Source organism: Oncorhynchus mykiss, chromosome 8 (genome assembly GCF_057628025.1).
Source record: "Oncorhynchus mykiss isolate SJ-2025 chromosome 8, ASM5762802v1, whole genome shotgun sequence".
NCBI lineage: Eukaryota > Metazoa > Chordata > Actinopteri > Salmoniformes > Salmonidae > Oncorhynchus > Oncorhynchus mykiss.
In genome coordinates, this window is record NC_143029.1 from 48,884,009 (window position 1) to 48,896,438 (window position 12,430).

Here is a 12,430-nt window from a genome sequence, read left to right on the forward strand (position 1 = left end):
TTTGAATGCGAACAACAACAAAAACAAAACTATGAAACGACACACTGCTTCAGCGCCTTCGGTACAGCTTAGCTTGGGTCCTTGCTCTTCTCTCCCAGTTTGACTCAAGCGTCAAAAGTGCATTAGTTTTTAATAATTCCCTATTTAAATTTTTATTTTTCTGTGTCCACATTCTCTCTTCTGGCTCTCCACGTATCCATCTGCCCCTCACCCTCGACCATGACGGAAGGACCCCCAAGGGAAACGGCTTAGTTGGCCCAAAATATCGTCTCATTTGAGGCTGTGCAGCAGTGGACTAATCCTAGTCTTCGTCCAAAATGGCACCCTATACCCTACATAGTGCACTACTCTTGTACAGAGGTCTATGGGCGCTACATTGGGAATAGGTTGCCATTTGGGATGCAGTACAAGTGCCACAGATATGCAGGGAGAAGCTTTGGGTGTCTGAATAAGACGTGGGAGAGGTCTTAAGAAATACAAGGATGCGAGGCATCTGCTGCCATACAATGTATCCTCCACAACAACAGGAGAGAACAGGAGAAATGGAGAAATGTCAGCCTGCTGCTGTGTAAAACATAATGGGTAACATTTTCTTCCCTTGCGCAAAACAGCACTGAACCATGTAAAAAATGTAATATATCCATGCCTTCTATACCTTTCGACATTCATAATGACCTTCAGAGAGAGAAACTCAGGGCCCATATTGATACAACATCTCATATTAGGAGTGCTGATCTAAAAGGCAAAGCCGATCCTAGATCCGCCGACCATATGAAGCCGTAATATCTAGCTCTATCAACAGGAAATGTGTGAGTAATTTTGTCTAACAAAGATTGTATTAGGCAAAGAGATAATTGGACTTAGCAATAACATGACTGCAGCTTTGAAAAATACCTTTCACTCAATCATCTGTCGAGAACAATTATTAAAGGTTGATTGTCACAGGAGACTAAGGTAACTGGAAAACCACCTGTTTGGTTGATTGCTAACTTGTGAGACACACCTTAGGTGTAAGTGGCCCGTGATAGACGAAGAGACAGCGAAAGAGAGGTTTAGGAAGGTAATGAGAAGAGGCAGATCGCAAGATAAATACATTCAAAAGTAAAGAAGGCAGGGTTGAAAATAACAAAATAGTATGGGGAAAACCCGGACATAGACATTGTCTGATGTTTTGACAAGTTTCTCACCATGTTACCTGCTTACGTCATCAAGAAACTACACTTATTCACTATATCTACTAATAGCTGCAAGATACACAAGGAGCCTGGTTGGACCACGGAACCTCCCAACAGTGTGTGACTAACAAACACGTGGGAGAATCTCAGTGGAGGAAATACCCCCTTAACTATGCAGGGCTCATCCCCAAAAATACAAAAAGGTACTTTACAGGTTAGCTGGACTCATATCCCTGAGCATTTCATCAGTCTGGGTCAAACAGATCAAGAGATATAAAATGTGCCCATTATAGCATCACAATATGATGGATATGATTGTTCTTGCATATGTTGAGTCTTGACAGTGTTTGCAACATGTACCAAGTTTTGTTTCTATACAAATATCCGTGACTGATTTATTTGCATTTAAGTGCAGACCATGCACATGTGAATGTTTATTGTCCATGTTGTTTGACATACTAGCCTGGAAAATGGTGCGCTGAAAGACATTGTTCCATAGAGGCCAAATATTACTTTTTGTGCAGATTGGTAATTCGGTGCCAGAGGAGTAGCGTTTTAAGTGTTTTTGACAAAATTCTCAGTGGGGAAAAATCCATCATGGCCGACTTTATGGATCCTTGAGGCACATTTTTTCCTTGTGGTTAGAGGTACCTATATATAACATTTCAGGACTCTCAAACTTTCAAAGTTTGCATTTTCAATCACGTGTTATAGCGCCACCATGTGGCCAATTGGCATGGCATTGCATGAGAGGGTGTGGCCCATGAGCCTTTACCATCATGCCAATTGCATGTTATTGCATGTCATTTTCCTTGGAGGAAGAACCCTGTATAGTAATAAAGAATGCCAAGAAAAACAATAGGGTTTCACCAGCTTCTCTGATGATCACCTAAACATAGCTGCAAGCACACTTTTTCCCTGGATAGAGAGGAACCTACGTACCAAATTCCGAGACGCTAGGTAAAATGATGAGATTTAAGTCAAATGTTGTTTATATTCCCATCATTTGGCCGTTTAACACCACCACAATTTATATCACCACCATGAGTTGCACCATGTGTAACCAGATGAATTTGGCCACCAACTTACAACATCCCAACAAGTTTGGTGTCTATAGGTCTTATCACTTAAGAGCTATAGCTCTCTAATAACAATAATAAATATAGCTGCAAGCATCCATGCCGGGGTTCAAGCTTTGGCCCCATAGTGCCACCATCAGGACAAATTGGACACATCATCTTAATATGTGCTACTTCTGTAGTCATTACCACACTTACCAAATATCAGAACTCAAAATCTAACAGATTATACAATATGCTTTTAATGTATGTTGACTATTTTTTTTAAATTCTAGAACCGCTGGACCGATCAACACCAAAGTCGGTATATAGCATCGATAGATGCATGTCTTCTAAAAAATGTTTTTCACAAAACTCTAGCTGGAAAAATATTGCCACTATACTCCAATAAGCTTGCATGAATGTTTTTCCATGTCCAACAACACTATGTCACCAAAGAAGTTAACTACAATCACATCCTTGAGTGTGGATGCCAAATTCCATCACGCTGGGTCAAGCAGATGAAAGAGATATAAATATGTGACCAATACAGCGCCATTGTGTGGTCGATTTAAATGTGCTTGCAAATTGTTATTGACAGTGTTACAAACATGTGTATAAAGTTTTGTTACAATACGAATGTCTGTGTCGGATTCATATGCATTTATGTGCCAGGTCACGCCTACTTGAAAGTTTATTGGTCAGTAGCGGCCATGTGGTTTGAGAGTCTAAAAATGTTGCGTTATGAGAACTTGGTCTATAGATGCCATATATCAAGTTTCATACAGATCAGTAATTCGGTGTCGGAGAAGTTGCATTTTAAGTGTCTTTCACAAAAATCCAAATAGTGGAAAATCCATAATGGAGGGGAGGAACCTACATAGCATTCGTAAAGTATTCAGACCCCTTGACTCTTTCAAAATGTTGTTACCTCACAGCCTAATTCTAAAATGGATTAAAAAGTCTCATCAATCTACACACAATACTCCATAATGATGAAGCAAAACCTTTTTTTTCTCTCTAATTTTAGCTAATTAAAAAATAAAAAAAGAACCAACATCCCTTATTTACATAAGTATTCAGACACTTTGCTATGAGACTCAAAATTGAACTCAGGTGCATCCTGTTTCATTGATCATTCTTGAGATGTTTCTACAACTTGATTGGAGTCCACCCGTGGTAAATTCAATTGATTTGACACGATTTAGAAAGGCATACACCTGTCTATATAAAGGTCCCACAGTTGACAGTGTATCTCAGACCCATGAGGTCGAAGGAATTGTCTGTAGACCTCCGAGACAGGATTGTGTCAAGGCACAGATCTGGGAAATGGTACCAAAAAACGTCTGCAGCATTAAAGGTCCCCAAGAACACAGTGGACTCCATCGTTCTAAAATGGAAGAAGTTTGGAACCACAAAGACTCTTCCTAGAGCTGGCCGCCCAGCCAAACGGCGCAATCGGGGGAGAAAGGCCTTGGTATGGGAGGTGACCAAGAACCCGATGGTCACTCTGACAGAGCTCCAGAGTTCCTCTGTGGACATGGGAGAACCTTCCAGAAGGACAACCATCTCTGCAGCACTCCAACAATCAGTCTTTCATTGTAGATTGGCCAGACGGAAGCCAATTCTCAGTAAAAGGCACATGACAGCCTGTTTGGTGTTTGCAAAAAGGCACCTAAAGGACTCTCAGATGATAAGAAACAATATTCTCAGGTCTGGCGACACCATCTTTTTTAGCGGCAGGGACTATGAGACAAGTCAGGATTGAGGGAAAGATGAACAGATCAAACATCGCTGGAGAGACCTGAAAATAGCTGTGCAGCTTCCCATCCAACCTAACAGAGCTTGAGATTATCTGCAGAGAAGAATGGGAGTAAACTCCCCAAATACAGGTGTGCCAAGCTTGTAGTGTCATACCCAAGAAGACTCGATGCTATAATCGCTGCCAAAGGTGCTTCAACAAAGTACTAAGTAAAGGGTCTGAATATTTATGTTTTGGCTTTGTCATTATGGGGTATTGTGTGTAGATTGATGAGGGCAAAAAATTATTTAACCATTTTTACATTTTACAACAAGGCTGTAATGTAACAACAAGTCAAGGGGTCTGAATAATTTCAGACTGTAAATATACACAGATTTTGATTTGGTGAAATGGTGAATAGACGACAAACTTAATATATTGACAAAGAATTTAGGAATCTGCACACTATAAACTGCAAAAAACAGAATACATGCACATGCATTCATTGAGCTGATGATTGAACAGCAGTAACTCAGCAAACAGGGGAGATCCTGAGGACATTCTGCGATGTTCAAATTAGGTCCCATAAGTGTTTCGTTGCGCTGTTATCCCGCTGACATTCTGAGAATGTTCTAATAACAATGCTTGATGTATGTATGTGTCACGCCCTGATCTTAGAGAGCTTTTTATGTCTTTATTTTGGTTTGGTCAGGGTGTGATTTGGGTGGGCATTCTATGTTCATTTTCTATGTTTTGTATTTGGCCGGGTGTGGTTCTCAATCAGAGGCAGCTGTCTATCATTGAGAATCATACTTAGGCAGCTTTTTCCCACCTGTGTTTTGTGGGTAGTTGTTTTCTGTTTTGTGTCTGCACCAGACAGAACAGTTTCGTTTTGTTCCATTTTGTTATTTTGTCTCGGTGTTCAGTTGAAATAAATTATCATGAACACGTTCCACGCTGCGCTTTGGTCAGCTCCTTCATGCAACGACGAGCGTTACAGTACCGAATTCCATGCAAGAATCTTAATTGTATACTCCTCGCGTCCTCTCTCCTCACCTCCTACTCAAAACCCATTGGAGGAGGTTAGAGGGGCGAGACCTCAGCTTTCTCATCCAATGGGTTTTGAGAAGGAGGCCAGGAGAGAGGAAATAGGACGTGAGGAGTATGCAATTGCGATTCTCCCCATGATTGTAGGTCACAAGGGGTGATGGGCGTAACCTTTCTAAGTTTGCACATTTAATTGCTTGTTATAGCAACACCATGTGTCCAATTGGCATGGCAATGTATTCAAGGGTGTGGCCTTCGGCCCATTACCATCATGCAAGGTTGCACCCTCCTAGGCCTTACGGTCTCATGGGAATTTTCCTTTTTCACAAAGTCCCTGCTTGAACCCCTAATAATATTAATCCTAACAATTATAATAGGGTTCCAGTCCCTTCGGAGCTTGGACCCCTAATAATAATATTAATAACACACTTTATTTGTCAGACGCCTTTCAGGACACTCAAGGACAATAAAAAGTAGGCCTATTTAGACTAGTTGGAGCAGATCGTTTAAATTCATTACACAGTTACTCTTAGACCAACGTGTTTAAACTAAACAACCTCTTCATCAGGCAGCCTGATACGTACATAGTTCAGTCAAGTATCTTTCTTGCGTCATACAGGCCACTTTCATGTCCTTTTTTGAGTGACAAACTAACAGTTATCTAAGCAAGAAACAATCAAACCATGAATCTGGATTTACTACCTCTGAGCACCTCACTATCTCTGGCCCCAAAAATTTACTGACTGATTAGCTAATCAGAGAGAATGAATGGGTACAAATCGAGTTTACGGTCTCTCAAACAATCAACAAATAACTCAGATAAATACAGCAATCAAGATCAACATTCACAATGGAGGTTCGGGGGGGAAACAAGCCAATCTGGCCACCTTAAGTGGACTATTTCCTGATTATAGTGCTACTGTCCCACAGGGGCCGGAGAGTCTAATGCCTGATAGGACTTCAATCATACATGTACCTGGCAACATTTGTCTTTTTTATTAATAAGGTTCTTAATACGTAGCTACTTCAAGTTTTGAACGCTTACAATACAGCAGGATCACAATTGCATCATGTGCATCTCATATAGTTCTAGTGTTAGAGAAGTTACGTTGCACCACAGTGTTGTCAAAACGATTGCCATGGTAACAAGTCCTCCTCTCCCAAAGCCCGCGTTATTATTCAACACACTACATGATATTCACCACCAATATTGTGTTCGTACGACATACCAATGTTTGAAGGACATCTTGGGATTAACTGGGTACAACTAGTGTAACGTGAAAAGGTACATGAACACTGATTACACGACTCCTGTATTAAAATATCAAAACAGATATTTTATTTCCCCAGATGGGCATTCCATAAATGCCTGATGTTCTACAGTGAAGTCGTTAATGGAAAGCCTGGCATCTCGTGACTTAGATAAAATAACTTAGACTCTCTTGTACTGTTATTAGATATGAAATGTCAGTCTGGGTGCCACACAAATGCAGCTTGCAGGCCTGATGGGGCACTGATGTTTTTCTGATGTTGTAATAGCTGCCTCATACCTAGAAGTGTGAGGATGCAAGCCAGGATGGCGATGAGGGCCCCAGTGCTGAGGCCTGCTGAGAGCATGGAGGCTTCACTCCCACATGACTGGGGAGCTCCATCGGGGTCACAGTCGCACACCCGGATGGACAGGGTGTTGGTGCTGCTGAGGGCAGGGCTCCCGCCATCCATGATGAGGACAGGGAGGCGGTACATAGTCTGGTCGTGACGCTGGAAACCCCCTCGCATGGTCAGCACAGAGGCGGTGTTGTCTGTGAGGAAGAAGGCATCGCAGCCATATAATGATCAAATTGTGTTCAGATAGTAATACTTGGTGGATTCCAACTAATCATTATGACAGTTAGCTCTGATATAATGTTTGGATAATGGAAAATATCCATACCAGGGCTAGGAAACCACTATGGTGTTGTGGAGCTTCTCCTGCCTGGTAACTAGGCATTCAGTATGAAGGGCTCTCTAATTCTTCTAGGTTGTCCTGCTGCCAACTATGCACATTTCGTTGGCCAAATATGACTATGTGTCTGGCCTTTACCTTTGTTGTCTCTCAGGGTGAAGTTGAGGTTCCCAGCAGCCTCTGCAGTGAGGGAGAAGAAGAAGCGGTGTCCACTCTGAGGTTCGTCTCTGTCCATTGCGCTGATGGTCTCAATGACCTGCAGGGGACAGAGGACCAAAGGTTACATTCAGTTCAGGTCAGTTCAGATATAGGAATTTGTCTTGTATTAGTATAGTGTCCATATTAAGACAGAGGTCAGTCTTTAAAAAAATATAAATTATTTCACTTTATTTAACCAGGTAGGCCAGTTGAGAACAAGTTCTCATTTACAACTGTGACCTGGCCAAGATAAAGCAAAGCAGTGCGACAAAAACAACAACACAGAGTTACACATAAACAAACGTACAGTCAATATCAACAGAAAATTAATGTACAGTGTGTGCAAATGTAGAAGATTAGGGAAGTAAGGCAATAAATAGGCCATAGAGGTGAAATAATTACAATTTAGCATTAACACTGGAGTGATAGATATGCAGATGATGATGAGCAAGTAGAGATACTGTACTAGGGTGCAAAAGAGCAAGTAGATAAATAACAATATCGGGATGAGGTAGTTGGGTGTGCTATTTACAGATTGGCTGTGTACAGTCGTGGCCAAACGTTTTGAGGATGACACAAGTATACATTTTCACAAAGTCTGTATGATGGCAATTTGCATATACTCCAGAATGTTATGAAGAGTGATCAGATTAATTGCAATTAATTACAAAGTCCCTCTAAGCCATTCAAAAAAACGGAATCCCCAAAAAAACATTTCCACTGCATTTCAGCCCTGCTACAAAAGGACCAGCTGACATCATGTCAGTGATTCTCTCATTAACACAGTTGTAAGTGTTGACGAGGGCTGGAGACCATTCTGTCATGCTGATTGAGTTGAATAACAGACTGGAAGCTTCAAGAGGAGGGTGGTGCTTGGAATCATTGTTCTTCCTCTGTCAAACATGGTTACCTGCAAGGAAACACGTGCCGCCATCATTGATTTGCACAAAAAGAGCTTCACATGGAAGGATATTACTGCCAGTAAGATTGCACCTAAAGCAACCATTTATCAGATCATCAAGAACTTCAAGGAGAGCGGTTCAATTGTTGTGACGAAGGCTTCAGGGTGCCCAAGAAAGTCCAGCAAGTTCCAGGACCGTCTCCTCAAGTTGATTCATGCTACGGGATCGGGGCACCACCAGTATAGAGCTTGCTCAGGAATGGCAGCAGGCAGGTGTGAGTGCATCTGCACGCACAGTGAGGCAAAGACTTTGAGGATGGCCTGGTGTCAAGAAGGGCAGCAAAGAAGCCACTTCTCTCCAGGAAAAACATCAGGGACAGACTGATATTCTGCAAAAGGTACAGGAATTGGACTGCTGAGGACTGGGGTAAAGTAGTTTTCTCTGATGAATCCCCTTTCCGATTGTTTGGTGCATCCGTAAAAAAAGCTTGTCCGGAGAAGACAAGGTGAGCGCTATCATCATTCCTGTGTCATGCCAACAGTAAAGCATCCTGAGACCATTCATGTGTGGGGTTGCTTCTCAGCTAAGGGAGTGGGCTCACTCACAATTTTGCCTAAGATCACAGCCATGAATAAAGAATGGTACCAACACATCTTCCGAGAGCAACTTCTCCCAACCATCCAGGAACAGTTTAGTGATGAACAATGCCTTTTCCAGCATGATGGAGCACCGTGCCATAAGGCAAAAGTGATAACTAAGTGGCTCGGAGAACAAAACATCGATATTTTGGGTCCAGACTTTAATCCCATTGAGGACTTGTGGTCAATCCTCAAGAGGTGGGTGGACAAAGAAAAACCAACAAATTCTGACAAACTACAAGCATTGATTATGCATTCAACCAAGATGGCATAGCAGTTCAGACGTATTTTTGTCCTCGTCCTGTCGTGTCCCGTATATAGATATATTTACAACTTTTTTTTCACATACATTTTTAATTTTCCAAAAACTCATCTTCAGAACACTCTCCTGCAATCCGCTTCACCAATTTATATTTATATAAAAAAGTATTATTTACCTCAGATCTGTAATCCTCCGAGAGGCTAGCCAGAAATTAGCCAGAAGCTAGCCGGGAGCTAGCCAGAAGCTGGTTCAGAAGCTACTCTGAAGCTGGTTCAGAAGCTAGTTAGCTTATTTACTGGCTAATCGTTAGTACTCAGCTAACCACGGTTTGTGGTCATCGGCTGTCCTTTGGCTCGAGAATCTATCGCCAGTTTTGTACGGCGCGGTGCAGCGCAGCGCGGCTCGGAACGGAACATACCGGATTTCAGCCGCTGGCTCTGGACATCCATACCTGGATCTCACAGCTAGCTAGCTGCTATCCGTGTGACTATCGGCTTTCGTCGATTCCGGAGCTAACATCAATTGTTCCGGAGCTAGCCAGCTAAAGAGTTCCATCAATCACTCCTGGGCTGCAGTCACCTATCCGGACCCGTTTTGCTGCCTACGCGGAGCCCCACCGGGCCTTCACAGCTGGACTGCCGACGCTGTCTACCCGAGGGAATTGTCCGGCTGGCTCCTCCGGCGCAACGTTGCCTGGGCGCCCATCTGCGGCCTGCTAGCCGTTGGCTATCTTATCGGCTGCTATCTGAATAGACAATCGGACAATTTTTATTTTATTTAATTTTTTTATTTATTTATTTTTCTTCTTGGGCCTCTATAACTACATCTATTGTTTTTATTTTTGTTGTTGTTGTGTGATTTGGATTAATCCCCTCTACCACACGGAAACCCACTAATCTACTGACGGAACGCAAGAGTTGGCTAATAACAGACCTCCATCCTATGCTAGCTTGCTCCTATGCTAGCTTGCTACCGATTTAGCTGTCTAAATCGCCGTGACCCCCAACCAACCTCTCCACTCACTGGACCCTTTTGATCACTCGACTGAGCATGCCTTTCCTTAATGTCAATATGCCTTGTCCATTGCTGTTCTGGTTAGTGTTTATTGGCTTATTTCACTGTAGAGCCTCTAGTCCTGCTCATTATACCTTATCCAACCTATTAGTTCCACCACCCACACATGCAATGACATCTCCTGGTTTCAATGATGTTTCTAGAGACAATATCTCTCTCTTCATCACTCAATACCTAGGTTTACCTCCACTGTATTCACATCCTACCTTACCTTTGTCTGTACATTATACCTTGATGCTATTTTATCACCCCCAGAAACCTCCTTTTACTCTCTGTTCCAGACGTTCTAAACGACCAATTCTTATTGCTTTTAGCCGCACCCTTATTCTACTCCTACTCTGTTCCTCTGGCGATGTAGAGGTGAATCCAGGCCCTGCAGTGCCTAGCTCCACTCCTATTCCCCAGGCGCTCTCTTTTGACGACTTCTGTAACCGTAATAGCCTTGGTTTCATGCATGTTAACATTAGAAGCCTCCTCCCTAAGTTTGTTCTATTCACTGCTTTAGCACACTCTGCCAACACGGATGTTCTAGCTGTGTCTGAATCCTGGCTTAGGAAGACCACCAAAAATTCAGACATTTTAATTCCAAACTACAACATTTTCAGACAAGATAGAACTGCCAAAGGGGGCGGTTTTGCAATCTACTGCAAAGATAGCCTGCAGAGTTCTGTCCTACTATCCAGGTCTGTACCCAAACAATTTGAACTTCTACTTTTAAAAATCCACCTCTCTAACAACAAGTCTCTCACCGTTGCCGCCTGCTATAGACCACCCTATGCCCCCAGCTGTGCTCTGGACACCATATGTGAACTGATTGCCCCCCATCTATCTTCAGAGCTTGTGCTGCTAGGCGACCTAAACTGGAACATGCTTAACACCCCAGCCATCCTACAATCTAAACTTGATGCCCTCAACCTCACACAAATTATCAATGAACCTACCAGGTATCTCCCCAAAGCCTTAAACACGGGCACCCTCATAGATATCATCCTAACCAACTTGCCCTCTAAATACACCTCTGCTGTTTTCAACCAAGATCTCAGCGATCACTGCCTCATTGCCTGCATCCGTAATGGGTCAGCGGTCAAACGACCTCCACTCATCACTGTAAAACGCTCCCTGAAACACTTCAGTGAGCAGGCCTTTCTAATCAACCTGGCCGGGGTATCCTGGAAGGATATTGATCTCATCCCGTCAGTAGAGGATGCCTGGATATTTTTTTTAAATGCCTTCCTAACCATCTTAAATAAACATGCCCCTTTCAAGAAATTTAGAACCAGGAACAGATATAGCCCTTGGTTCTCCCCAGACCTGACTGCCCTTAACCAACACAAAAACATCCTAAAGCGTTCTGCATTAGCATCGAACAGCCCCGTGATATGCAGTTGTTCAGGGAAGCTAGAAACCATTACACACAGGCAGTTAGAAAAGCCAAGGCTAGCTTTTTCAAGCAGAAATTTGCTTCCTGCAACACTAACTCAAAAAAGTTCTGGGACACTGTAAAGTCCATGGAGAAAAAGAACACCTCCTCCCAGCTGCCCACTGCACTGAAGATAGGAAACACTGTCACCACTGATAAATCCACCATAATTGAGAATTTCAATAAGCATTTTTCTACGGCTGGCCATGCTTTCCACCTGTCTACTCCTACCCCGGTCAACAGCACTGCACCCCCCACAACAACTCACCCAAGCCTTCCCCATTTCTCCTTCTCCCAAATCTGCTCAGCTGATGTTCTGAATGAGCTGCAAAATCTGGACCCCTACAAATCAGCCGGGCTAGACAATCTGGACCCTTTCTTTCTAAAATGATCTGCCAAAATTGTTGCCACCCCTATTACTAGCCTGTTCAACCTCTCTTTCGTGTCGTCTGAGATTCCCAAAGATTGGAAAGCAGCTGCGGTCATCCCCCTCTTCAAAGGGGGTGACACTCTTGACGCAAACTGCTACAGACCTATATCTATCCTACCATGCCTTTCTAAGGTCTTCGAAAGCCAAGTCAACAAACAGATTACCAACCATCTCGAATCTCACCATACCTTCTCTGCTATGCAATCTGGTTTCAGAGCTGGTCATGGGTGCACCTCAGCCACGCTCAAGGTCCTAAATGATATCTTAACCGCCATCGATAAGAAACATTACTGTGCAGCCGTATTCATTGATCTGGCCAAGGCTTTCGACTCTGTCAATCACCACATCCTCATCGGCAGACTCGACAGCCTTGGTTTCTCAAATGATTGCCTCGCCTGGTTCACCAACTACTTCTCTGATAGAGTTCAGTGTGTCAAATCGGAGGGTCTGCTGTCCGGACCTCTGGCAGTCTCTATGGGGGTGCCACAGGGTTCAATTCTTGGACCGACTCTCTTCTCTGTATACATCAATGAGGTCGCT

The 12,430-nt window shown here is 43.1% G+C and overlaps 1 protein-coding gene and 1 long non-coding RNA gene across 3 annotated transcripts in view; both read right to left on the bottom strand.

The window, feature by feature from the left end:
• Nucleotides 1-12,430, bottom strand: part of LOC110529117 (uncharacterized) — a 307,966-nt gene that overhangs the window by 87,055 nt on the left and 208,481 nt on the right. The gene's annotated exons all lie outside the window — the stretch shown is intronic.
• Nucleotides 1-12,430, bottom strand: part of LOC110529987 (cadherin-7-like) — a 165,810-nt gene that overhangs the window by 14,306 nt on the left and 139,074 nt on the right. The window contains exons 10-11 of the mRNA XM_021612703.3: nt 7,105-7,222; nt 6,572-6,823 (exon numbers count right to left, since the gene is read on the bottom strand). Of these exons, the coding sequence (XP_021468378.3) occupies nt 6,572-6,823; nt 7,105-7,222 (370 nt within the window). The remainder of the gene's footprint in view (nt 1-6,571; nt 6,824-7,104; nt 7,223-12,430) is intronic.